Here is a 22,875-nt window from a genome sequence, read left to right as displayed (position 1 = left end):
TTTGAAGACAGCTTGACAGGTGCACCCATAGTGCAGGCTCTATTCGATGGATCAACCAGGGAGAGGCTCGCGACCAGGGAGTGCCTTCTCTGGTCCCTGGAGAGAAGCTACCTGGAGATGGCTTGGGGAAGATTCCAAAGCTGATGTGGCTTCGGTGAGAGTGGTGCCATAATTAATTAGGGGTGTCTGCCCTCACAGCCGGCTGGGGAAGCTGGCACACAAGGACTCTTGGTGGCTGGGGTGAGATTGGGAAGTAAGGCAGGACTAACAAGAGGACAGGAAAACAGACAGGGCAGTGACACATTCTCTCACTTTCGCTGGGATTCTGCCTATACTCGGTGTCCTGTCTCACAGCCGTGACATTCTCATGCCATCGGTAAACTGACATGGGGGGACCACACTAAATATAGCAAATACTAGGGGCGCCGGGGTGGCCCGGTGGGTTAGGCGTCCGACTCTGGATTTCGGCTCAGGCCATGATCCCGGGGAGCACGGGATCAAGCCCTGTGTTGTGCTCTGTGCTGAGCGGAGCCTGCTTAAGATTCCCTTAAGATTCTCTCTCCCCTTCTGGCCCTCTCCCCCCGCCCATGCTCGCGCTCTCTCTAAAAAAAAATAAAAACGTGTATGTAACAAACACGAGGAGGCTCGCTGATTCTTTCAATGAATATTATATGGGGACTACTATGTAGAGCACCACGCAGTTTTCTAGATGCCAACTGTATGGAGGCGGAATCAGAGTCCAGACCCGCAGCCCAGAAATATGAGCGCCCTCCAGCATCAGACGGTGGAGACGGTGAGGTCTGAGCAAGTAAGCCTCCCTTTCTCTCTTCCCCTTGACCTGCTTCCCCCAGGAACCTCGCCCTCCCGTAACGATTCCGAGAAAGAAAAATCACTGCCCGGGAAAAGTGTGAATGATGAAAACATAAAGATTTCCCTTCGGACCCAGACTTAATTATCAAAAAGTTCCACGAAGCCCAAGATATCAATATCTCCTCCCCTAACTGTGGCCACTGTAACCATGGCAAAGGTTTACACACGCAGAGATGAGCATCATTACCATCTTGCAACCTGCAATGACTGTGTACACAGTTCACCAGCTTAAAATTCAACATTTTTCTTTTTTTTTTTTAAATTTTTTTTTCAACATTTTTAATTTATTTTTGGGACAGAGAGAGACAGAGCATGAACGGGGGAGGGGCAGAGAGAGAGGGAGACACAGAATCGGAAACAGGCTCCAGGCTCGGAGCCATCAGCCCAGAGCCCGACGCGGGGCTCGAACTCACGCGAGATCACTCGAGATCTCGCGAGATCGTGAACTCACGGACCGCGAGATCGTGACCTGGCTGAAGTCGGACGCTTAACCGACTGCGCCACGCAGGCGCCCCAAAATTCAACATTTTTCTAGCACGTTGTCCCACAGCATTAGGGGTAGATGCCGAATGCAGGTTATGTCAGTTCGGATCAGCCTCGTGAATATGCAAGTAAATTTCATTTACTAGTCAATAAGAAAAAAAAAAACCCAGTCCCCAAAAAACCCCTAAAGACCCACAAATAAGAGACAACGTAAGAAAATTACAGTATATCCACATGACAGAATAATATACACTGGTTGAAAGGTAACATTTATCTCTTACTGTTGTAAGTTGGATTATTTGTCTCAATTTCTCACTCCCCCACAGTCGCATTAGACAGACACGTGGATGCGGATGCGTTGGTTTCATGGTTAGCAGAATGTACCCTCACCCCTTGACTTTGGGTTCGCTTGGTCATGTGACTGGCTTCAGCTAGCAGACAGTAACAGGTGTCCTACACAAGCAGAAGTATGAAGCACTTGTACCGCTGAGCTTGACCTCTTACCCTTGTGCCATTGCCATGAGGCCTTGGCCCGTATTGCTCCCGCGTCTCCAGCCTTGGCTTCAGAAATACGAGCAAGAATGCTGTATGCATTTGAATGATGGGTTGGTATGTTACACCGTAAAAACTGGTAACATTAAGCAAACTTGTAGCTGCATGGAATCGTGCACCGTGCCAGGTAGCGATGCAGTAATAAATATTTGTCAAAAGATGAGAAAAATGTTTATGACACATTGTTAAGTGAAAACTGGAAGAAAAATGGCTATTTCAGTCTGAGGGTGGAGGACAGGGGACCCTGTGCTCAGGAAGAAAACACCGGGAAACCCATCAAAATAAAGATTGCTGACCATTTTTTTCAACTTTTCTAAAGTTTTTAATGTTTCCATAATGAGCACGTATTAACTGTAAAAAGAATTAAAATAATGCACCAGAACAGAACTGGGTTAGCTTTCAATGTATCCCATGATAATCTAATCCTAAAAGGAGGAGAAAATAAAATTGGACAAAAAATAGTAACTTACGTGAATTAAGAGCCTATTTGGATGTATCTTTCACTCAAAAATACCACAGGAAAAAAATGGACAAACACATAAAAAGGCAATTTTCACAGAGAACTTATAAATAGTAAATAAAGACATGAAAAAGGGGTTCATTCTTCTCAGGCATCAATACCATGGACTTTCATGAAACTCTCAAGTCCCGTATCAAATCTACTAAATTGAGAAAACAAATTTAACAATGCTGACACTTTTTGGAGAGAAATTCTGGTGGAACTGCTATGCTTGTGCTGTGCTACCAGCAACAAAACTTAGGGCAAATGCTCTGGAATGCCAACGTCTTACGAGTTATAAAGTTCCAAAGACATTCAAGCTCTTTACTTCAATCATCACACCTGGAATTTATATTCAAGAAATAAGACAACACAATTAATTGCAATGCCCCACAATGTACCTACACATCTTGCCTGGAGTCCTTGGATGACTCTCAACATGGGCAGGAGTGAGACTCCAAGGAGCCCAGTGAAACAACAACAAAACAACAAGGAGCCCAGTGAAGCTTCCCAGAGGTGAGGACACAAATTTTGGAGTTCCAGAGAGGTCCAGGAAGAGTGAGTACCGAGTCCCAGAAGCAAAGGCTATACTCCAGAATGAAAAATGAAACCAAAAGACACCCATCCTAACACAGCCTGAAATCAAAACTCTAAAGATCAAAACGAACGGTCAGCAATTTATTGTAGTGATGTAACACAACTCATATTCTTCATGGGAAGAAAGTATCCCACCAAAGATTCTAGAAATGAAAAATACAGCATCTGAAATAAAAAGTTCATTGAATAAAATGGTGTAGTATTCACAAAACATATTAAAATAATAATGCTAGCTCCTATTTATTGTGCCTGAGATAAGTTTAGTGTCTTACATGTATGATCTTCTACAATGTACCATCTACAATGCCTAGCACATAAAGAAAATTACTAGGTACATAAAGAAACAAGAGAATGTATCCCATGGTCTAAAAAACAATGCCCATAGACGTGGACACACACAAATAAAATGTTGAAATTGGCAGAACGGTTAAAGAATTTATAAGGAAAAAAAAATGAATGTGGTGAACGCACACATGAGGAATTTCAGGAGAGAGATGGGAAATCTGGGAAAGCAAATGAAGATCCTAGAACTGAAAAATACAGTATCTTAATTTTCAAAATTCATTTAACTGGAAGAGTAGACTGGATAATGCAGAAGGAAGAGTCTGTGAACTTGAAGACACACCAATAAAAAACTATCCAAAGCAAAACAAAGTGAGAAAACATATTTAATACACACATAGGAAAAAAATGAACAGATTCCCGAACAATCTGCGGAATGCTATCAAGTGGCATGATATGCATGTTTTATGAGTGCTAGAAAATAGAAAGAGAAAAACAGAAAAAATACCGGGCAAAAGTTTTCCAAATTTGATTTAAAACATCAATCCACAATGCAAGAGGCTCTGTGAACCCTAAGCAGAATAAATGCAAGGAAAAGTATATCTTGGCACATCACTGGCAAACTAGAAAATCAAAAATAAAGAAAAATACTCAAAGCAACCAGAGATAAAAAGACAAATCACATACAGAATAATGGGGATTTGAATGATGTCTGACTCTTCATCAGAAACAAGAATCAAGAAAATAATAGAACGATGCCTTAAAGTGCTACAAAAATGTCCACTCAGAATTACGTATCTAATGAAAATACCTCTCAAAAATGAAGGTGAAATAGAGGTATTTTAGTTAAATAAAAGTGAAAATGATTTGTTATTAGCAGACCTGAATTACCAGAGGGGTAAATGTAATTTTTCAAGCAGAAAGGAAACGATATAAGGTAAAACTCTGAATCTACATGATTGGTTCTAACCAAGAACACTGGAAACAGTACACATGTAGGCAAACACAAAACGTTTTTTCTTTTCTTAAAGACAACTGATACATAAAGAGAAATAATAACCAGGTACCATGGTTTTTATATTATATGCAGAAATAAAAACATATGATAAAAACAGGACAAAAATCGGAAGATGGAATCAAACTGTTTTAAGATTCTAACATTGTATATGAAGTTATATAATGTTAATTCAAATCAGGCCATGATAAGTTAAGAATACATAGTGTAATCCTTACAGCAACTACTTAAAGCAACATAAAAAGGGTTAGCTAAAAAGGCAAAGTCAAAATAGAGTACAATATTAAAATACTAGATGAACAATACAAAAGGGGAAGAAAGAGCAAAAAACAGGGAGAACAAATAAATAACAAGGTGACAGAATTATACCCAACCTCACCAAAAATTGCATTAAATGTAAGCAAGCTAAATACTCCAAGTAAAAGGCATAGTTTTTCAGAGAAAACAAAAGGAAGATTCAACTAGAAGCTGTTTAAATTGATGCTTACATTCAAAGATACAGAAAATTAAAAATGAGAGGATGGAAAAAGATTTATGACACACACACTGAGCACTAGAAAGTTGGTCTGATTATATTAATCGCGACCACATAGAAGTCAAAGCAAGCAGTACTTTAAGACAGAATGCATCCGTTCATCAAACCAAAATAATCCTCAATGTGCATCTAACCATTAACATACTTCAAAAGTCATATGTACTGACAAAACTATGGAGAATAGAAAAATTCACCATCATATCTAGAGATGTTGACACTCCTCTCTCAGCAATCATTTTTTTTTTATTATAAAGCAACAACTCATTAAAGATACAAGAGATGTGAACGTCCCTAAGCGACACTTCCAGAGCACGGCAGCAAGCACTACAGGACACGTATTCAAGAACACATGGCAAGTTCACCAAAGTATGTCTCAATAAATTCCAAAAGACTGAGAAAAACAGAACTGGGAGCGGGAGCCTCAGACAAATGACAGACCTGAGTCTTGGTGGGTTCCTGCTCTAGATTTCTCAGTGGCTTGGTGTTGAAATGGTGGGCACAGAACAGGACTATGGGTCAGCGGGCAGGTGTAATGTGCCAACAAGAGAAAAGTCAAGGATGAGCAGGTGTAAGTCAAGAACGACTCCAAAGGTTTGGCCTGAGCAACTGGAAGAATGGAAGTACCATTTGCTGAAGTAGAGAAGTCGGGAAGAGGAGGATTTGGGGATCAGGCAAGGAAGCAAGAGCTCAACTGAGAAGCACTCAGGGTACGGGTCCTACTAGACAACCCCGTAAAACCCTTGGGTTGGGTTGGCAATTGAAAATTTAAGTCTGCAAGACAGAGCCTGAGCCTGGGGGCGGGGGGGGGGGGGGGGGGCGGGAGGATGAGGGGGTTGTACTCTTGTATCTTATTCGCTGGCTCAGAAAGAAAAATAATCCTAAATCATAGTTTTCTTTCCCTCCCCACCCACCACCCCACAGAAATTAAAGGGATTGGCAAATAGCAGCTCTGAAAGATTTACGATCTCAGTTTAAGACCATGATACCTAGGGAAGAACAGAAACATTTGTTATTTTCGGGAAGAAATAAATGCCAATGCAAATCACTTTCAAATGCAAATCCAAAGCAAGCACAATTCTGGTTTAACGCATGAGAGGTGTGTTCCTGTTAAGCTCCCTTTGATTCTCCGGGAAGATTGATGGAGTAATTATACTCTAGAGAGGAGGGTTAAGAAACTGTGTTGGAACTTATTAAACATGGCATGCAGCGACTTTCGATTTTGTTTAAAAAGTGTGCTTAAAAATAATTACATTTTAAATGGAATTCATCAATATCTCAGACCACTTAAGTGAACCGCAGGAAATTCAGCTGTGCCACGATTTTGTTAACTTTGATCAGCTACATCACCTGGAAGCAGGAACTCACTGGCACTTTCCACGGGGCGACGGGGCGAGAAGATCTGTAAAGCATCTTTAGCTGTACTTCTGTTAGCATGTACATCAATACGCAGTGATTCAAGTTCACCATCGACACTCACGCAAGCATTTATGACCCTCACGCTCATGCGCGTGAGCAGAGGTTAAGCGCCCAATGTGGACCCACCCCCCCACTCCGCCCCCGCTCCCACGCACACCAAGCACCTGTAATGCCACACGGGCACAGAATTCCGTGGACGGAACCACAATGTGTGCAGGTTCAGCAGGACCCAGGTAGATGTGTGTGGTCTACACCTGAGTAGTCAGGGGCACTCACGGCCCTGAGACCACGCATTCTGTTCCAACCAGAACTACCTTGCTTCACAGGCAGAAAGGAAGCAGTTCTGAGGAGCATGAGCCACTAAGGAACGCGATCATACCCTCTTCCCCGCGTTACGTCCACGCGTGAGCCAACCACGGACACTGAGATGAAGACCCAAAAGGAAAGGAAAAGAGGGGACAACCAAGGTTCCTTCTTCTCTCTCTCCTTCCGTGCTCCTAGGCTGAAGGCAGAGAGGGCCAACACGCGTGCACACAGCCAGGAGTGAGATCGAAACTGTTGAGCTCATGTTGCATAGTTGTTTCCACCGTTCTAAGAACGAAACACAGATGCACACACGTGCTTTGAAACGTGAACTGTGCAATTTTCACAGTTCCACCCATGGGCTAAGTGCGTATTTGCATTTAAAACCCGCCTTGCACAATATTCTTTCCGTGCCAATTTAAAATTGTAAATACTGTTTGCCTAGAAAGTTATTAAATAGCAGATTAAAAACATCACCACGGGGCGCCTGGGTGGCTCCGTCGGTTAAGCGTCCGGCTTTGGCTCAGGTCATGATCTGGTGGTTCACAAGTTGGAGCCCCGAGTGAGGCTCTGTGCTGACAGCTCAGAGCCTGGAGCCTGCTTTGGATTCTCTGACTCCCTCTCTCTCTGCTCCTCCCCGACTTGCGTGCACTCTCTCTCTCTCTCTCTCAAAAATAAACATTTAAAAAAATCTTTTTTTAACACACCACAATAAACTGAGAGAAAGAGAGGCCATGACAGAAAGGAAAAAGCTTCAGATTTTTGTACCTTCAATGGCGACGTTGTGGTTCTTGTACAAGGGACCCCCCACCCTTTTCTTCCACACTGAGTCCCACAAATTAGGTAGTCAGCCCTCCCGACTAAGAACAGAAGTCAGATTCCTCAGTGTTATGGATCTGTGCGTATTGTGTCCCCCAAAATTCATATATGGGAATCCTGACCCTCAATGGGGCGGTATTTGTAGGTGGGGCTTTCGGGAGATAATCAGGATTAGATGAGGTCATGAACATGGGGCCCCGAGGATGGGATCAGGGCCCTTAGAAAAGGAAGGGACAGGCTCTCCCTCCCTCTCCACCGAGTGAAGACACACGGGGAAGACAGCTGTCTGCAACCCAGAAGAGAACTCTCACCAACACCTTGATCTTGGACTCCCTGCTTCCAGAGCTGTAAGAAACAAATGTCTGTTGTTCAAGTGTGGGGTGTTTGTTGTTGCAGTGGAACTAAGACACATTCTAGGCTCTTAAACGCCTGGCGCGGGCCGTAGTCTCCAGCTCTATCTCTCAGGCCACGTCCCCCCTACCCCCTCACACTGCTCCCCATGAACTCTGGGGTACCGAACACCCAGTTCTCTCTGCCCACTTTGCCTCTGCACCTGCTGCCTGTCTGCCTTGGAAGGGCCTCTCCCAGCACAGCGGTCCCGGTGGTTTCCTTCCTTCCCATAGTTACCTGTCCCTCCCTCAGGACTGGTCTCAGAATTGGCTTTTCTGGAAACGCTTCCCAGACGTGGTTTGGGGCCTTATCTGAAATGACACATTGAAGTTACTATGTAATGGTAAAACTAGGTGTATTTGTTTCCCAGGGCCCCCATAACAAAACACCCCAGACTGAGGGGGCTCGAAACAACAGAAGTGTATTCCTTCCCAGTTCCAGAGGCTGCAAGATCACAATCAAGGTGCCATTTCTTCTGGGGCTGTGAGGGAGCATCGCATCCCTGCCTCTCTCCTAGTTTCCGGGAGACGGCCTGCAATTTTCCATGCCCCTTGGGCTGGTACGTACGTTACCCAACATGCCAACTTCTGCCTTCAGTTCACATGGCTTTCTAACCTCGTGTGCGTGTCTGCCTGTGTGCCCCAATATCCCCCTTTTATAAGAACACCAATGCTGCTGTATTAGGGGCCGCACTAATGGCCTCATCTCTCTCTCTCTCTCTTTTTTTAAAGTTTATTTATTTTGAGAGAGAAAGAGAGCGTGCGAGAGGGGCAGACAGAGAGGGAAAGAGAGAGAATCCCAAGCAGGCTCCGCGCTCTCAGCGCAGAGCCCGACCCGGGGCTCGAACTCACAAACCACGAGATCATAACCTGAATCGAAACCAAGAGTCGGACGCTCAACTGACGGAGCCACCCAGGCGCCCCTAAAGGCCTCGTCTTAACTCAATCGCATCTCCGCGTCCAAATAAGGTCACGTTCTGAGGTAGTGGGGGCTTCAGTTTACTCATTTTGCGGGCCTCCATTCAGTCCACACCACTAAGGCCTCCGGAAATCTTTTCTTCTTTCCCCTCAAACGCCTAAGAGGATGGACGTTTTCTACCAGGCAGGGGCCCAAGGTCTAATCCCCCTAAAACCCCACTCCAGCCCCCAAGCCCTCTGTAGGGATTGAACCAACAGAAGACTTGAAAGGCGGCCTGACCCACGTCAGTGGCCCTGACCGCCAGCAAGAGGGGCCTGGTCCGCGGTCGCTGTTCCACACGATTTGCCAGAGTCGGGCTTCTGAAAACAGGCCTGGCCCTTCCTGACAGACGTAATAAGGACTCGGGCAAGGGAGCTTTGAGGGCAGAGGCTGTCGGAATGGGCTGTTTCCTAGGAGAATGGAAATGAGAAGCAGGGTCCTGACAGCAGGGATGAAGTCACCGCCTCCTTCGGGCTCAGGAAGCAGCAGCTCTCACCTGACTTCCCTCCGCAGACTCGTCCTCTCTTACACTGCCCGGTGCTGACATCACCTCACGCCATTCCCATGGCAACCCCACGTTGCAGCCCCATTCTCGAGAGGAGGAAACTGAGGCTTAGAGAGGTGAAGTCGCCGGCCCGCAGTCACACAGACGATACCCAGGAAACTCGGGGTCTCAACCCGTGTGCCCCCCGATCCCTGCTTTTTAACCTCTGGGTAGTGACCTTCCTCAGTCACGGAGTGTAACCTTCTTTAGTAAATTTTATGTGGCACTTATTATCTGCCAGACGACGTCGTACGCATTTCACGCGGAGTAACTCATTTACCCTTCAAAACAATTTATGGAGCAAGGCTCATTTAATCCCCATCTGATAGACGAGGAAACCGACCGGGAGGAAAAGAAACGTACCCAAGGTCACCCAGCCCGTAGGTAGCAGCGCCGCTCGGGGCTCCAAGGAGGCTGACCCTGGGTCTGTGCTCTTAACCACCATGCTAGGCCAGGGGCGTCCCTGCTGGAAGACTCCACGATGGAGCCACGCAGGGGGCCTGGTGTATCCCAGAAACGCACACACAAGCCCAGAGGCCCACGCCCCATCTCTGCGCTGGGCTGGAAGCTGGGGCATGACTCTAGAGGGGAGGAGAACGGACGGAGAGAGAGAGAGCATCAGGCTGGAGCTTCAGCCTGACGGCCAGACTGTGGTGCTCATCTGTCCTCGGGGGCCTGACGTAACCTTCCCACGAACCTGCCAGCACCTGAGCCGGGCAGGCCCTGCCTCCACAGAGCCGCCGTCCAGCACCGCTGAAAATCCGTCCGCTAAAAATCCATTAGAAAAATCCGCAGAGGGGCGCCTGGGTAGCTCAGTGGGTTAAGCATCCGACTTCAGCTCAGGTCAGGATCTCTCGGTCCACGAGTTCGAGCCCCGCGTCGGGCTCCGTGCTGACAGCTCAGGGCCTGGATGGAGCCTGCTTCGGATTCTGTGTCTCCCGCTCTCTCTGCCCCTCCCCCGCTCACACTCTGTCTCTCTCTCTCTCTCTCTCTCTCTCTCTCCCCTTCAAAAATAAATAAGAATTTTAGGGGCGCCTGGGTGGCGCAGTCAGTTAAGCGTCCGACTTCAGCCAGGTCACGATCTTGCGGTCTGTGAGTTCGAGCCCCGCGTCGGGTTCTGGGCTGATGGCTCAGATCCTGGAGCCTGTTTCCGATTCTGTGTCTCCCTCTCTCTCTGCCCTTCCCCCGTTCATGCTCTGTCTCTCTCTGTCCCAAAAATAAAAATGAACGTTGAAAAAAAAAAAAATTAAAAAAACAAACAAACAAAAATAAATAAATAAATAAGAATTTTAAAAAACTTTTTTAAATTCCAGCGAGCAAGTCACAAGCTAAGGGTCTACAAAAGGTACGCGTGTCTTGCTACTCTGAGCATCATTTTTATATCCACTACTCTATCTTGCTTCCTATTTATAGAAGTCTTAATCCGTTTGCAATGTACGCTAGAAATATAAAGTTCCTGCGCAAAAGGTTCTGTTAAAGTAAAACCAGTCAAGATAGAAGACAGCATGGGGCGCCTCGGTGGCTCAGCCGTTAGACTCTTGGGTTTCAGCAAGGGTCATGATCTCACGGTTCGTGGGTTCGAGCCCCCACAGTGTCGGGCTCCACACTGACGGTACAGCTCGATACGGCCATGATAAAAAATAAGTCCCCAGCTGGGGCGCCCGGGTGGCTCCGTCGGTTAAGCGTCCGACTTCGGCTCCGGTCACGATCTCACAGTCCGTGGGTTGGAGCCCTGAGTCTCCACCTGTGCTGGTAGCTCAGTGCCAGCAGCTTGGGGCCTGGAGCCTGTTCAGGATTCTGTGCGTCTCTCTCTCTGCCCACCCCCACTCGCACTCTGTCTCTCTCTCGCTCTCAAAAATAAATCAACGTTAAAAAAATTAAATAATTCCACGAGTGGGATGCAAATGATCGAGTTGGGGGAAGCCTGGTATGAGGGAACAGCTTTCCAGTGACACAGAAAGAAGTGAGACCAAGCCCTTATGTTAGCACATAAGGCACCGAGTTAACCTCTCCAAACCACAACATCCCCAGGGATGAAACGGAGCCAACCAACCCTCTCTTGCAGCGTTGTTCTTCACATGCCAGGAGGGAACCTGTTGCCTTTCCTAAGTTACAACAGTTGATTTCTCTTTGTGTTTTCTAAAAACCGCTCAGGGACAAGCAGCTCTGAGGACAGACCTTTCGTAAAGCGGTTGGGACCTGGACCAGACACTACAAGAGCCACGGGCCCTGTGCTCATGGAGACTCCGGTCCCACGGGGGGGGGGGGGGGGGGGGGGGACAGACACTAGAGAAGTATTCACAGGAATGAAGGTAGAATTACAACCGTGGCAAATGCCACAAAGGAGCATGCAGTAATTTGAGGGGGGTTGTGACCCCCCTGTGTGGGAAATCAGATAAGGAACCTTGAAGAAGGACTGAGTGGAAGATCACCGAGCCAAGGGGGGTGGGGGTGGGCTGGGGGAGCATTTCAGGCAGAGAGAACAGCACGTGGTAAGGCCCTGGGGCAGGAGTGGCAGTGAAACTTATCAGAGGCTGAAAGGATGCCCTCTGGCCCAGGAGTGTAAACAACAGCACTGACTACAGGCAGAAGAAAAGTAGCAATCTGCACGGTCCTGAGAAACTTAACAGAAGACCAGGGGGGAGGGGAAAGGGGGGAAAAAAAAAAAACCTTGCAGAGAGGGAAGCAGGCAAACCATAAGAGACTCTTAAAATACTGAGAATAAACTGAGGGCTGATGGGAGGTAGAGGAGAGGGCAAAGTGGGTGATGGGCGTTGAGGGGGGCACCTGTTGGGGTAAGCACGGGGTGTCGTATGGAAACTAATCTGACGATGAGTTTCACGTAAGAAATAAAAATTAAAAAAACAAAGTAACCACGTGCCAGGTTTGGGGCTAAGACCTTTAAGGGTGCGGAGCGATTTAACTCCTGCAGTGAGGGAGAACGCACGCGCACGAGGCGACGGGAGAGGTACGCAAGTTCGGGCCCCCACAGGGCCTCGGAGACCACATTACAGTCTGAGTCTGGACCGTGAGAGCAGTGGAAGCCACTAAAGAGGGCTGACCGTCATAGCTGGGACCGGAAGTCGCAGCTCTAGGTCATGGAAGCTGGTAGAAGATGTGCTGAAAGGCAAGAGGTAGATTAGGAGGTGGCATGGGGGCCCGATGAGGGGCGATGTCTGAGTGGGAGGTGGCAGGGGTGCAGCTGGAAAGATGGGGCAGATTTGGGAGATATTCGGGAGGTAAAATCGACACGGCCAGGTGCCTAACTGGACGTGTGGGGGGGATAAGGCAGGTGGAAGAGTCAAGGACGAGCCAAGATATTTTGGCCTCTGCAACCGGCTAGATAATAACGCTACACGGTAAGCCGGGAAACTCCGGAAGCACGTGAGTTCGACTGAGGCTATTTTGAATCTAAGGCATTAATTCTTTCGAGACATCCAAGTGGGATTACATAGAAACACAGACTTGGAGCCCAGAGGAGAAATATGAATGAAGGAAATAAATTACTGAGTTACCGTTAAAAAAAAGAAATGCATACCCGTTATTAATGTACTGTCTCTCGGCTCCAAATCCACTGCTTTGTGACGCGGGGGCGGTGCTTCGCGCCAGGAACCGCCAACAGAGGGCGCACGAGAGGCACTGCCAGACCGGAACAGGGGGCGGGGCTTCCTTGCTTGTTGCAGCCACTGTCCACACCTGGCAACTGGCAGGCCAGCGTGCAGGGGGCCTGGCGGCCCTCCCCTCGGTGGCCCTCAAGGATGAGCTGCACCCTCCGCAAAGGTCCTCTGCCCCCCAGTAGGCTGCCCGTTCCTCTGGCCCCCGGGCCCTCTCCAAAGATGGAAACACAGCCTGTCCAGACAAGGCTTCTGGGATTCCAGTCCCTTCCCTGTTCCCTCACCCTCAGCCCCGCAGGGAGCAGCCGTCCTGCTGAACTTGCTACTTTGGACTCCCAGAGTCCTCTCTGACTGCTTCTCGTAGTTAGCCTTTTTACTAGATGGCCATCCTTTGTAGTACATTTTTCCTTTCTGAAAACTCCTGACTGTACCTGGAATGATACGGGGTGACTGATAGGAGGCATGCAGGCGACATCAGCAGGGAGACAGGACAAGGGGCTAAGGAAGAGGTCCAAGGGCTCGGTCCCGAGGAACTCCCAGATACGCCGCAAGGGAGAGGACGCCCCGTTGCTCTCTGTACGAGAATACTCCTCCAGGGTGTCGCGATCCTCTAGCCTCGCTGCTCCTTCTTGGAACATTTTCTCCATTTCCATCTGCGATTGTTCCGAGCCCAGATTTTAGACAACTGAGCACTGCTAAGAATATTTTGTTCCTCCCAATTCTCTCAGGAAAATGCCTAAGCTCAGTGCTAGCTTATGCTGTTTGATCCTCCTAAAATACAGATCCTTTTTCTCTCAAGGCATTTAAACCCTTCCCTCAAGACTCACCAGAAACCCTGTCTCCGTCTTAACACCCTCTTCACTCCGGCACACGTTGTGGGGAAGCCATCTCCCCTCCCTCTATACCTTCCACCTTTCACTCAACAAATAGCTGTTATGCGCCTTCACTGGCCCTGTCCTCAGCCTTGCAGGCACAAAGGGGAAAAAGAAGTGCTTGCTGCTCGTCGGAAGGTCTCATGGGATCAGACAGACGACGAAATGAGATGAGCCAGAGGGTCCCACACCTGTTTCAAAGAACACGCTAGGGGCACCTGGGTAGCTCAGTCGGTTAGGCGTCCGACTTCGGGTCAGGTCATGATCTCACGGTCCGTGAGTTCGAGCCCCGCGTCGGGCTCTGTGCTGACAGCTCAGAGCCTGGAGCCTGCTTCAGATTCTGTGTCTCCCTCTCTCTCTGCCCCTCCCCTGTTCATGCTCTGTCTCTCCCTGTCTCAAAAATAAATAAATGTTAAAAAAAATTAAAAAAACAAAACAAAACAAAGAACACGCTAATAACAGGTGCTTCTGGCCATTTCACCTGCCTGCCCCTCGTCCAGCTGCCCTTCTGCTGCTGCTGATAGCCGGCAATGCTTGGGAAAATCCTTCACACACTTTCGTAACCCAGATGCCCCAAGTGCTACCAACAGCTGCCCTGAGGTCGGACATGTAACCCAGTCTGGCCACGTGGAGCCTCATTCTCCCCGGTCACAGTGATTCGTTCCAGAATGCTCAGGACTTAACCACAACAGGTCAGAATGAACCCTGGGATTTTGTTCTGCAACAGCTGTGAAAAGAGATGCTCCCTCTTCCGTGAGGCTCCGAGCCCAGAGGTGGTAGGGCCCCCATGATGAGAGAGCCGGCCCAAAGCCATGCAGAAGAGAGCAGAGAATCCAAGGATCTAGAGCCCTGACGACATCCGCTGAGCACCTGGTTCCGCCATGAGATGCACACCTTCATTCATCCATCCTTCAAGAATGTATTGAGCACCTGCTGTGTATCAGATGCCCTTTTAGGTCCTGGGCACACAGCAGTGAATAAATCCCATCACGTCCCTACCTTCAGGGGGCTTGTGACCGCACGGAGGAAGACAGACTATACCTAAGGAAATAAGTAAACTAAACCGTACGGCAGATGATGACAAATTGCTGTGAAGCAAGGCAAGGCCAGGAGGGTGGGTTGGGAGTGCCATCGTAAGCAGGGTGGTCAGTGACAGCCTTACTGGGAGGTGACATTTGTGTGAAGACAGAATAGAGACAGGAGGGCGCCCGTGCGTCCGAGGGGCGGCAGGGAGGCAAGTGGGCTGGAGAAAGGAGGGAGATGGGGTCAGAGAGGCCGGGCCTGATGGGCTTCTGGAAGACCTCCTGCTTCTCCTTGCTGCTGCGGCAGGAGAGGGGGCTGAGCGGGGTCCGATGTGCCCCACGCCCACTTTTACGGGACCACTCTGGTGCTGCACTGAGGTGATGTTCAGGGGGGCAGGAGCGAAAGCAAGGAGACCAGTGAGGGAGGCTCTTGTAATAGGCCAGCCCGAGGCTTGGACCAGATGCTGGTGATGGAGGTGGTGACAAGTGACCGGAGCCGATCCATTCCCGTCAAAGGACCTCGTGTTGGTTTTCTGTCATTTACTACGGAAGGAGGCTCGTCCACCGTGCCACATTCCACCCGATCTCAGGTGCCATCCACGTTCAACGTACACATGGTTTTATATGCCACCAAGAAGGAAGTGCGGCCAATTCATCTACGATGTGACTCTTTCCAGTCACTTGAAAAAGCTCGGTTAGCCCTATTATGTACCACACTAGTGTGAACAGCTGTGACCCCATGCACATAAGAAAGCCACATCACAGGGGCACCTGGCTGGCTCAGTCGGTTAAGCGTCCAGCTTTGGCTCAGGTCATGATCCCACAGTTCGTAGGTTCAAGGCCCGCACTGGGCTCTGGGCTGACAGCTCAAGAGAACCTGGAGCCTGCTTCGGATTCTGTGTCTCCCTCTCTCGGCCCTTCCCCCACTCGCACTCTGTTTATCTCTCTCAAAAATAAATAAAAGTTAAAAAAAAAACTTTAGCGCTCCATCACAAATACCACGTTAGCCAAACTGCACCCCCAATTTCAGAGACTGAAAACGTGGAAACACGAATGCCTTAGAAGCAATGAAATACGATCGTTGGCATACATACGTCTGACTTTATCGAGATGATTGTCCAGATCTTAAAAACCTTCAAGTCTAAGGTTTACATCCTAGACTCCTGCATTAAATATGCACCTGCTGGATACAGGTATGAACACGGAGCCCCTAAACCCACATCCCTTACATGGCATCTGTCTAGCCTCCACCTTTATAGAGACTCTAATTAGAAGAGCAAAGTTCACTGCATGCAATGCTGAACTTTCTCGGAATCTTTTTGGTTTCCACCTCATACCCAAGCCACCGTTGTTACAAGTATGGAAACCAAGCTGTAACGTGAAGGAGTTGGCCTAAAGTACTAAGAAAGTTGGGGCAAATTCACGAGTGAACCCCGCAGCACAGGCATCAGATACTTGATGAATCACACGTGACTGAGACACCCCAGGTTCAAAAGAGTGTCTCCAGCTAAAGCATGACTGTAACTCTAGGGGGTGATTATTTAATTGCCTCAGGTGTCTGAATATTTCCAGAAGAAAGAGCAACTTTTGCTGTGTATTTAGTTAGACCAAGATGTGTTCATGTTCTAAGCTGCATGTGAAATTACCTGACCCAATAATATAGAAATAACACTTATTATTTTTAATTGTTTTTTTTTTACACTGATTCATTTTTGAGAGAGTGTGAGTGGGGGAGGGGCAGAGACAGAGAGAGACAAGAATCTGAAGCAGGGTTCAGGCTCTGAGCCGTCAGCACAGAGTCCTACGCGGGGCTTGAACCCACGGACCGCGAGATCATGACCTGAGCTGAAGTTGGACATTTAACCGACTGAGCCACCCAGGTGCCCCGAAGTAACGCTGAGTCTTAAATGACCTTCTAATTTATGACATTCTAAAATGAGAATGCCCAGAGCTGGCTATGAGGTTGCTAAATCGATACCCCGCAAATGTGAATGCCGGCCATAAATTTATAGCACGTTGATAAAAACCCTTCGGAAACATAATTGACGTTTCTGGAGTTCCAAAAAGTATTCAGTCCCTTTGATCCCATAATCTCTCCCCTTATGCTTTATTTTAAGAAATTCATTTAAAAGAAGGAAAAAATGTGCAAAATGTTCAAGAACTAGGTTATAAAGATGGAAAAATGAAAGTAGCCTCACTGTCTAACAAAAAGAAAATACGTAAGTAAATTATAATAGTTCCATTTGGTGGGATATCACAGCCCATTAAAATATCGATTTGAGGACACTGTTGCGATTTAGGCTTCTTTAAACACAAGGCTAGGAGAAAATGCAGAAATCCTGGTCTCTGCGGCAGATACACTCCTATATAAAAACGTCTAGATGTGGATAAGGCTAGTGAGGGGGGAAAAACAACTTCAATGCAATTTTTATATGAATTTGGAACGGGGGAGGATTTTGTTTCCATTCCCAGAATTTGTATTGTGACGTAACTGCCCAATAAATGCTTTTTGCAAAGATGATACGTGAGATGATTACTGTAAACAAGCAAGTACCGTCAGAATATACTGCTACTATCCTCCTATCAACGTCTGTACAAAGAGCCCCGTCGCAAAGCCTGATCTGAGTGCTGGACTCATTCCTCGTGGCCGTATGTATCTGGGAGAGCGAAGTTTCCCCTGGGCCTCCAGGCGGCACAGGGAACGCGGTCAAGTGCCGGACTCTAGAAGTAAATAGACCTGGGTGTGAGTCCCAGCTCCCCCCCCACACACACAGGCCAGGGGATTTTCCTGAGGTCCTCACTTACCTCTCTAGTAAAATGCAGATTCTGAGACCTCCCGGGCCGAGTTGGTGAGGATTCTCAATTCGGTACAAAAAGTAGTCCGTGCAAGGCATTAGTAAGTCACAGTCGTTAATATTACCTAGATGCGAGTTAAACTTTTGCCATCAGAATGTAGCGAGCCGTGGGACAATTATGCAATGGCAAAGCTTCAGCCAGGGGGTAGCATTAAATTACTTACAAACCAGACTTGCTTCGCCTGGGTAGGTGTTACTGTCGTCAAACACCCACCAGCTCTGGTTTGGGACAGCGTGCACATTCACTGAACCATGTCGCTCCCTGCTTAAAATTCTTCAGTGACTCCAGGGGCGCCTGGGTGGCGCAGTCGGTTAAGCGTCCGACTTCAGCCAGGTCACGATCTCGCGGTCCGTGAGTTCACGATCTCGCGAGATCTCGAGTGATCTCGCGTGAGTTCGAGCCCCGCGTCGGGCTCTGGGCTGATGGCTCAGAGCCTGGAGCCTGTTTCCGATTCTGTGTCTCCCTCTCTCTCTGCCCCTCCCCCGTTCATGCTCTGTCTCTCTCTGTCCCAAAAATAAAATAAACGTTGAAAAAAAAATTAAAAAAAAAAAAATTCTTCAGTGACTCCAGATGCCTAAATGATCAAGCCCGAGCCGATGGCCACTTGGCCCTTTAAAGCTGGTCCAGCACTCGGGGTTCATATCTCCTGTGCCTCCCAGCCTCACAGGCCACACCGTAGGAGTACTAGCCACGCCCCACAACCTCCCCATTGAGCCATGCTTACTCTTCACCTTCTGCCTTAGCACATCCTGTTCCAGCCTTCTAACACACCCTTCCCTGCTCCACCAACCCACCCTTACTGGTAACACCTACCATTTTCACAAGACTCAACAGGAGAAAGTCTTCTTTGCCTCTCCCCTTTGCCCCAGGGTTAAAGACTCTCTTCTAAGATACCATAGCTCTCTGAGCTCCCTGCATCGTCCTGGCCATTTATTTGCCCTAGAAGCTCCCAGAGGGTTAGGATTTTGCCTTCATTTTCTTCATATTCCTGGTGCCCGTCATAGGGGTGGGTGCAGAAAAGATGGTCAGTAAATGCCTCCAGGATAATTTGACTCAAACGGTGGCAAATACCAGTGCTTTATTTGCACAGGAAAATAATTGAGGCATACATTGGCAAAATCAAACAAGTTAATGTTTCACTGGGCTGGAAGCTGGCAAAACCAGGAGAGTCCTAACCTTGTATTTCAACAAGCCCTGAAACAGGCAGTCGACCTTGGGCCCAATCTGCTTCTGGAACGAGGAATGACAACAGCAGGAAAATCAAAAGGTTGGTTACACCAGATAGAACTATTCTGCCAATCAATATTATACAGCACATTTTCTGGGATAAAGGACAGACACAGACGTCAATATAAGGGAGGCAAAAAAAAAAAAAAAAGACAGAAACATGCTAAGAACCCTAAAGTACAGCCTTAAAGTACAAGCTTTGATCCAGGCCAGAACCACGAACCCCTATAATTGGAGCTGATGTGTTAAGTTTGCGCTTTCTTCTATGTAGGAAGTTCATGGCTTTCATGAAAGGCTCCGGGTACGGGCTCATTTGTTGTCCTTTCCAAACTTCATGTTCAAGTTCTAACCTCCAAGTGTGACTACCTTTGGAAACAGGACCTTTAAGGAGATAACTGAGGTTAAGTGAGGTCATAAAGGCGGAGCCCTGATCTGATAGGACTGCCATTCTTAAAAGAAGAGAAGGAGACACCAGAGATCTCTCTCTAGCTCCTCAAGCACACGGAGGAAAGGCCATGCGAGGCCACAGGGAGAAGGTAGCCATCTATCTGCAAGCCAGGGAGAGCTCTCACCAGAAACCAACCCTGACAGCACCTTGATCTTGGACTTCCGGCCTCTAGGACAGCGAGAAAACAAATTTCTGTTACTGAAGCCACCAGCACCAACAAATTCTGTTGTTTAAGCATCGGTGGTATTTTGTGATGGCAGCCTGGGCAGACGAATATAGATCCCTTCACCAAAACAGATGGGAGAGCTTTGACTTGTTGCAAATATAAGGTTTCTGACGCCAGTCATGCTCTCCACCTGTCAATGAGTATATATCTTCCCAGATGCGAGCAGCCCCGAATATAATCTCGAAGGACAAAAGTGCTCCGAAAAGGGGACAGGCCTGTCCCACAGCCACCCCAAGCAGGCTGCCCCACAGCAGAGTACTCCTACAGTGTCAAAATCACTTTCAGTGTCAAGAATGCTTTGACTTCCATGGAGAAGTTCAGGGTCAGTGTGAACTTGGCTGGGGCGTAGGTTCAGCTGCATGGTGTCCAGACTCTTCCTGGGACACCCAAGGGCCTCCGCCACCTCCCCGCCTACCTCTGCTCTGTCCATGCCTGGCCTGCCTGTGCCCCAGACTACAGAACCGGGAAGGCCTCAGGTGTCCTTGGGTGCCCAAGTGCCTACACCAGCCCCACTCCCTGCCCTTATCACCACGGATGGTCATGGATCATTCAGTGCCGCTAGGCTAGGAATTCCTTCAGAAGAGGACCAAACAGGCCTGACCCGCTTAACTCATGTTAACTGCCTTCACGTATCCTTTTGAGAGGGGCTATCTGGACCAGCATGTGACTACCACCCACATAGCCTTGGCCATTCTAGAAACCGCGATCTGTGCCCACAAGCCTATGCCTGGGTGTCGATGACCACTTGTCTCCAGGGCAGACTATCCACCCCCCCAAGCCAGCTCCGCTCCTTAGGAACCCGACCACATCCCTTTCTACAAGAGCAAAATGGAACAACAAAAGTACCTACATCATACGGTTGCTGTGAAAACTGTGAGAACCCACAGAAAAGCCTAGGGCAGTGCCTGGCACATAGTATGTGCTCTGTACATCCTAGCTCTTTTCTGGGGCACGGAGAAGCCTGGAGAAAACCATCACAGGGTTTTAAAGGCAGAGTTAACAGCTCACCAACCCTACTGTGCTGATTAGATCTCTAAGGCACTTTGCACACGGATGACCACTGGCTGAACTTCAAACAATCCCCTATCCTACGGTGGTAGGTGGTAACATCACTCTCATCTCACAGGCGAGGAAACAAAGGTTTCAGAGAGGTTAAGCAACTTGCCCACGGCCACACAGCACTGGAAACAGGCGTTCTGCCGGCTCCAATCCGGAGCCCTCCGGCCCCGCACCACAAGGAAGCCCAGCCCTGGAGTTGAGATAAGACTGGACAACCTCTACCAGCGCCCCCCACCCCAACCCCGCCAGGGAGGCTGCCGCGAGCGAGACGCCTTCTTTGGAATCACGGAGTTTAAGCAAGAAAAGTTTCCCTAGGCTGTCCTGGGCGAGGGAGGGAAGCAGCGTGGAACCTGCCGGCGCAGGGACCAAACGCGTCGTGGACACACACACACACACCCAGGCCGCCTCCTTCTGCCTCAGGCTCTGATCGAGACCTGGGCTTGGGAAGCTGGAGCCGAGCACCCCCGGGACCCGCGTCCAGCTCCTCCTTCGGCTCCCCAAGCCCGGCTGCACATCTCGTCCGCGCGGGCCCCGGGGGAGGGGGGGAGGGGAGGAGGGGGAGGCAGCGGCCCCCGGGACGAGCACACACCCCCCCCAAAACCCCACGCCGCGAAGGGGCACCGAGGGATGCGCCCCTCGCCTCTTACCTTCCTCATTCTCGTCGAACACGGGGGGCTTGTGGGAGTGGTTCCCGCCCATATTCCGCCGCGGCGCCGGCCGCTGCTACATGCCCGGCCGCGGGGAGCGGGCGGCGGGGAGCGCGGGGCGCCGAGCGGGGAGCGCGGAGCGGGGAGCGCGGAACCGGCCGCGGGACGCGCTGCGAGCGCCCAGCCCAGGCTGCAGCCGCGCGCGCCAGCCGGAGGGAGGGGTCGGGGGGGGGGGGCGCCGAGCGCAGCGCAGGGGCGGGACCGCGCCCGCCGCGCCCCCTCCCCTACGGGCGCCCCCTCCGCCCCCGCCCGGAAACCCGGAGCTCCCCGCGGCCGCCCCGCCGCCCAGCCGCGCCCCTCGCCGGCTGCGGCGGGCGGGGGAAACGGGAGGCGGCGCGGCGGGCGGGGGGCGAGCGCAGCCCCCTGGGGGGGGGCCGCCCAGAGGAAGGGGCGCGGCCGGCCGGGCGGAGGTGCGCAGCCGGGGGGCGGGGGAGCGGAGTGCGGGGTGGGTCCGGCGGGGGAAATAATCGCGATCCCGGGGGAGGGGCGCTCCCGACGCGCCGTGGAGTGGTTTGTGAGCGCCTACTGTGTGCCGAGCCCAGCCCGAGCGCCTCGTGAACACCGCTCCACGTCACCTCTCAACACCCCAACGGTTAGAAAAATCGTTGCCGCCAGTTGTGGAGTCAGGTGGACTGAGGTTTGGAGGGAGAGGAGCTCTCGGTCCGTCCTGGACGCCCCACTGGGCCTTATTTTGCCGTTCGAGCTGGCACACGGGCAGTGGGGGTGTCTGCCGGCTCTCCCCAACAGACGCCTTTCCTCTTCATGTGTTTCTGAATATTTAATGAACGGAAGTAAAGCCTAGGCCCGTTAGGGCCCCTTTCATTCTACATGGGGAAACTGAGGCCCCCACAGGGGCGTGGTTTGCCCCAAACCATTCTGCCTACGCGTGCCCGGGCTTGCACCTCGGGATTCCCCGGGACTGCGCGGCCTCGGAGTCTGATGAAAGGGCGGGTTCGCATCGGGGTGCGTGGGTCCCTGGCGGCGGGAGCTGGGGAGCCCAGATCGGGGAAGGAGACAAGCCTGGGACCAGGGTGCTAAGTGCTGGGTGCTCTGAGTGCACCCCGAGGCTCGTAGGGAGAGCGCAGACCCCCGGGGAGCCTCCCTGAGGGGCGAGCTGGTTACCCGCGCGTTGCAATCCAGCCCGCCCAGCACGCCTGGCTTCGGGGGATCTTTGGCCACATCCTGCCATCTGCTGGCCGACTTGAGTCACTGTCTGGGCCTTGGTAGAAAGAATGTGTTCTTTTTGAGACTCCCCACCCAATCTTCTCTCCCCCGACCACCCCCATCTTTCGCGCTCTGTCTCTCTCTCTGGCAGGCGTTCTGGGGGCCAGGGGCTGTCTCCCTTCTAATACAGCGAAAAACTCCCCAGAGACAAGAGACAAAAGCTGAAAAAATGGAGCCCGCCCCATCCAGCACGACCTGGCTAGATTTAAGATTGGCCCAAACTGCCAGGCCTTGGGGTCAGACAAGCCTCATTTTCGTCTTGGAGTCCTTATCTGTGAATTGGGGAGACTGATATTAACTCCCCAGGATTGCTGCGAGGATTATGTCAGAAACGATTTATAAAAGCAGGTAACGGTAC

General features: G+C 50.0%; 1 protein-coding gene across 2 annotated transcripts in view; it reads right to left on the bottom strand.

Moving 5' to 3' along the window:
- The window catches only part of STK32B (serine/threonine kinase 32B), a 398,879-nt gene extending 377,490 nt beyond the window's left edge, over positions 1–21,389 (bottom strand). For both annotated transcript variants that reach the window (XM_047857552.1, XM_047857553.1), the window contains exon 1: positions 21,234–21,389. In XM_047857552.1, the coding sequence (XP_047713508.1) occupies positions 21,234–21,285 (52 nt within the window). In that variant the 5' untranslated portion in view covers positions 21,286–21,389. The remainder of the gene's footprint in view (positions 1–21,233) is intronic.
- Between the last annotated feature and the right edge of the window lie 1,486 nt (positions 21,390–22,875).

Source organism: Prionailurus viverrinus, chromosome B1, assembly GCF_022837055.1.
Source record: "Prionailurus viverrinus isolate Anna chromosome B1, UM_Priviv_1.0, whole genome shotgun sequence".
NCBI classification, from domain to species: Eukaryota; Metazoa; Chordata; class Mammalia; order Carnivora; family Felidae; genus Prionailurus; species Prionailurus viverrinus.
This window is presented reverse-complemented; position numbering and strand designations above follow the sequence as displayed.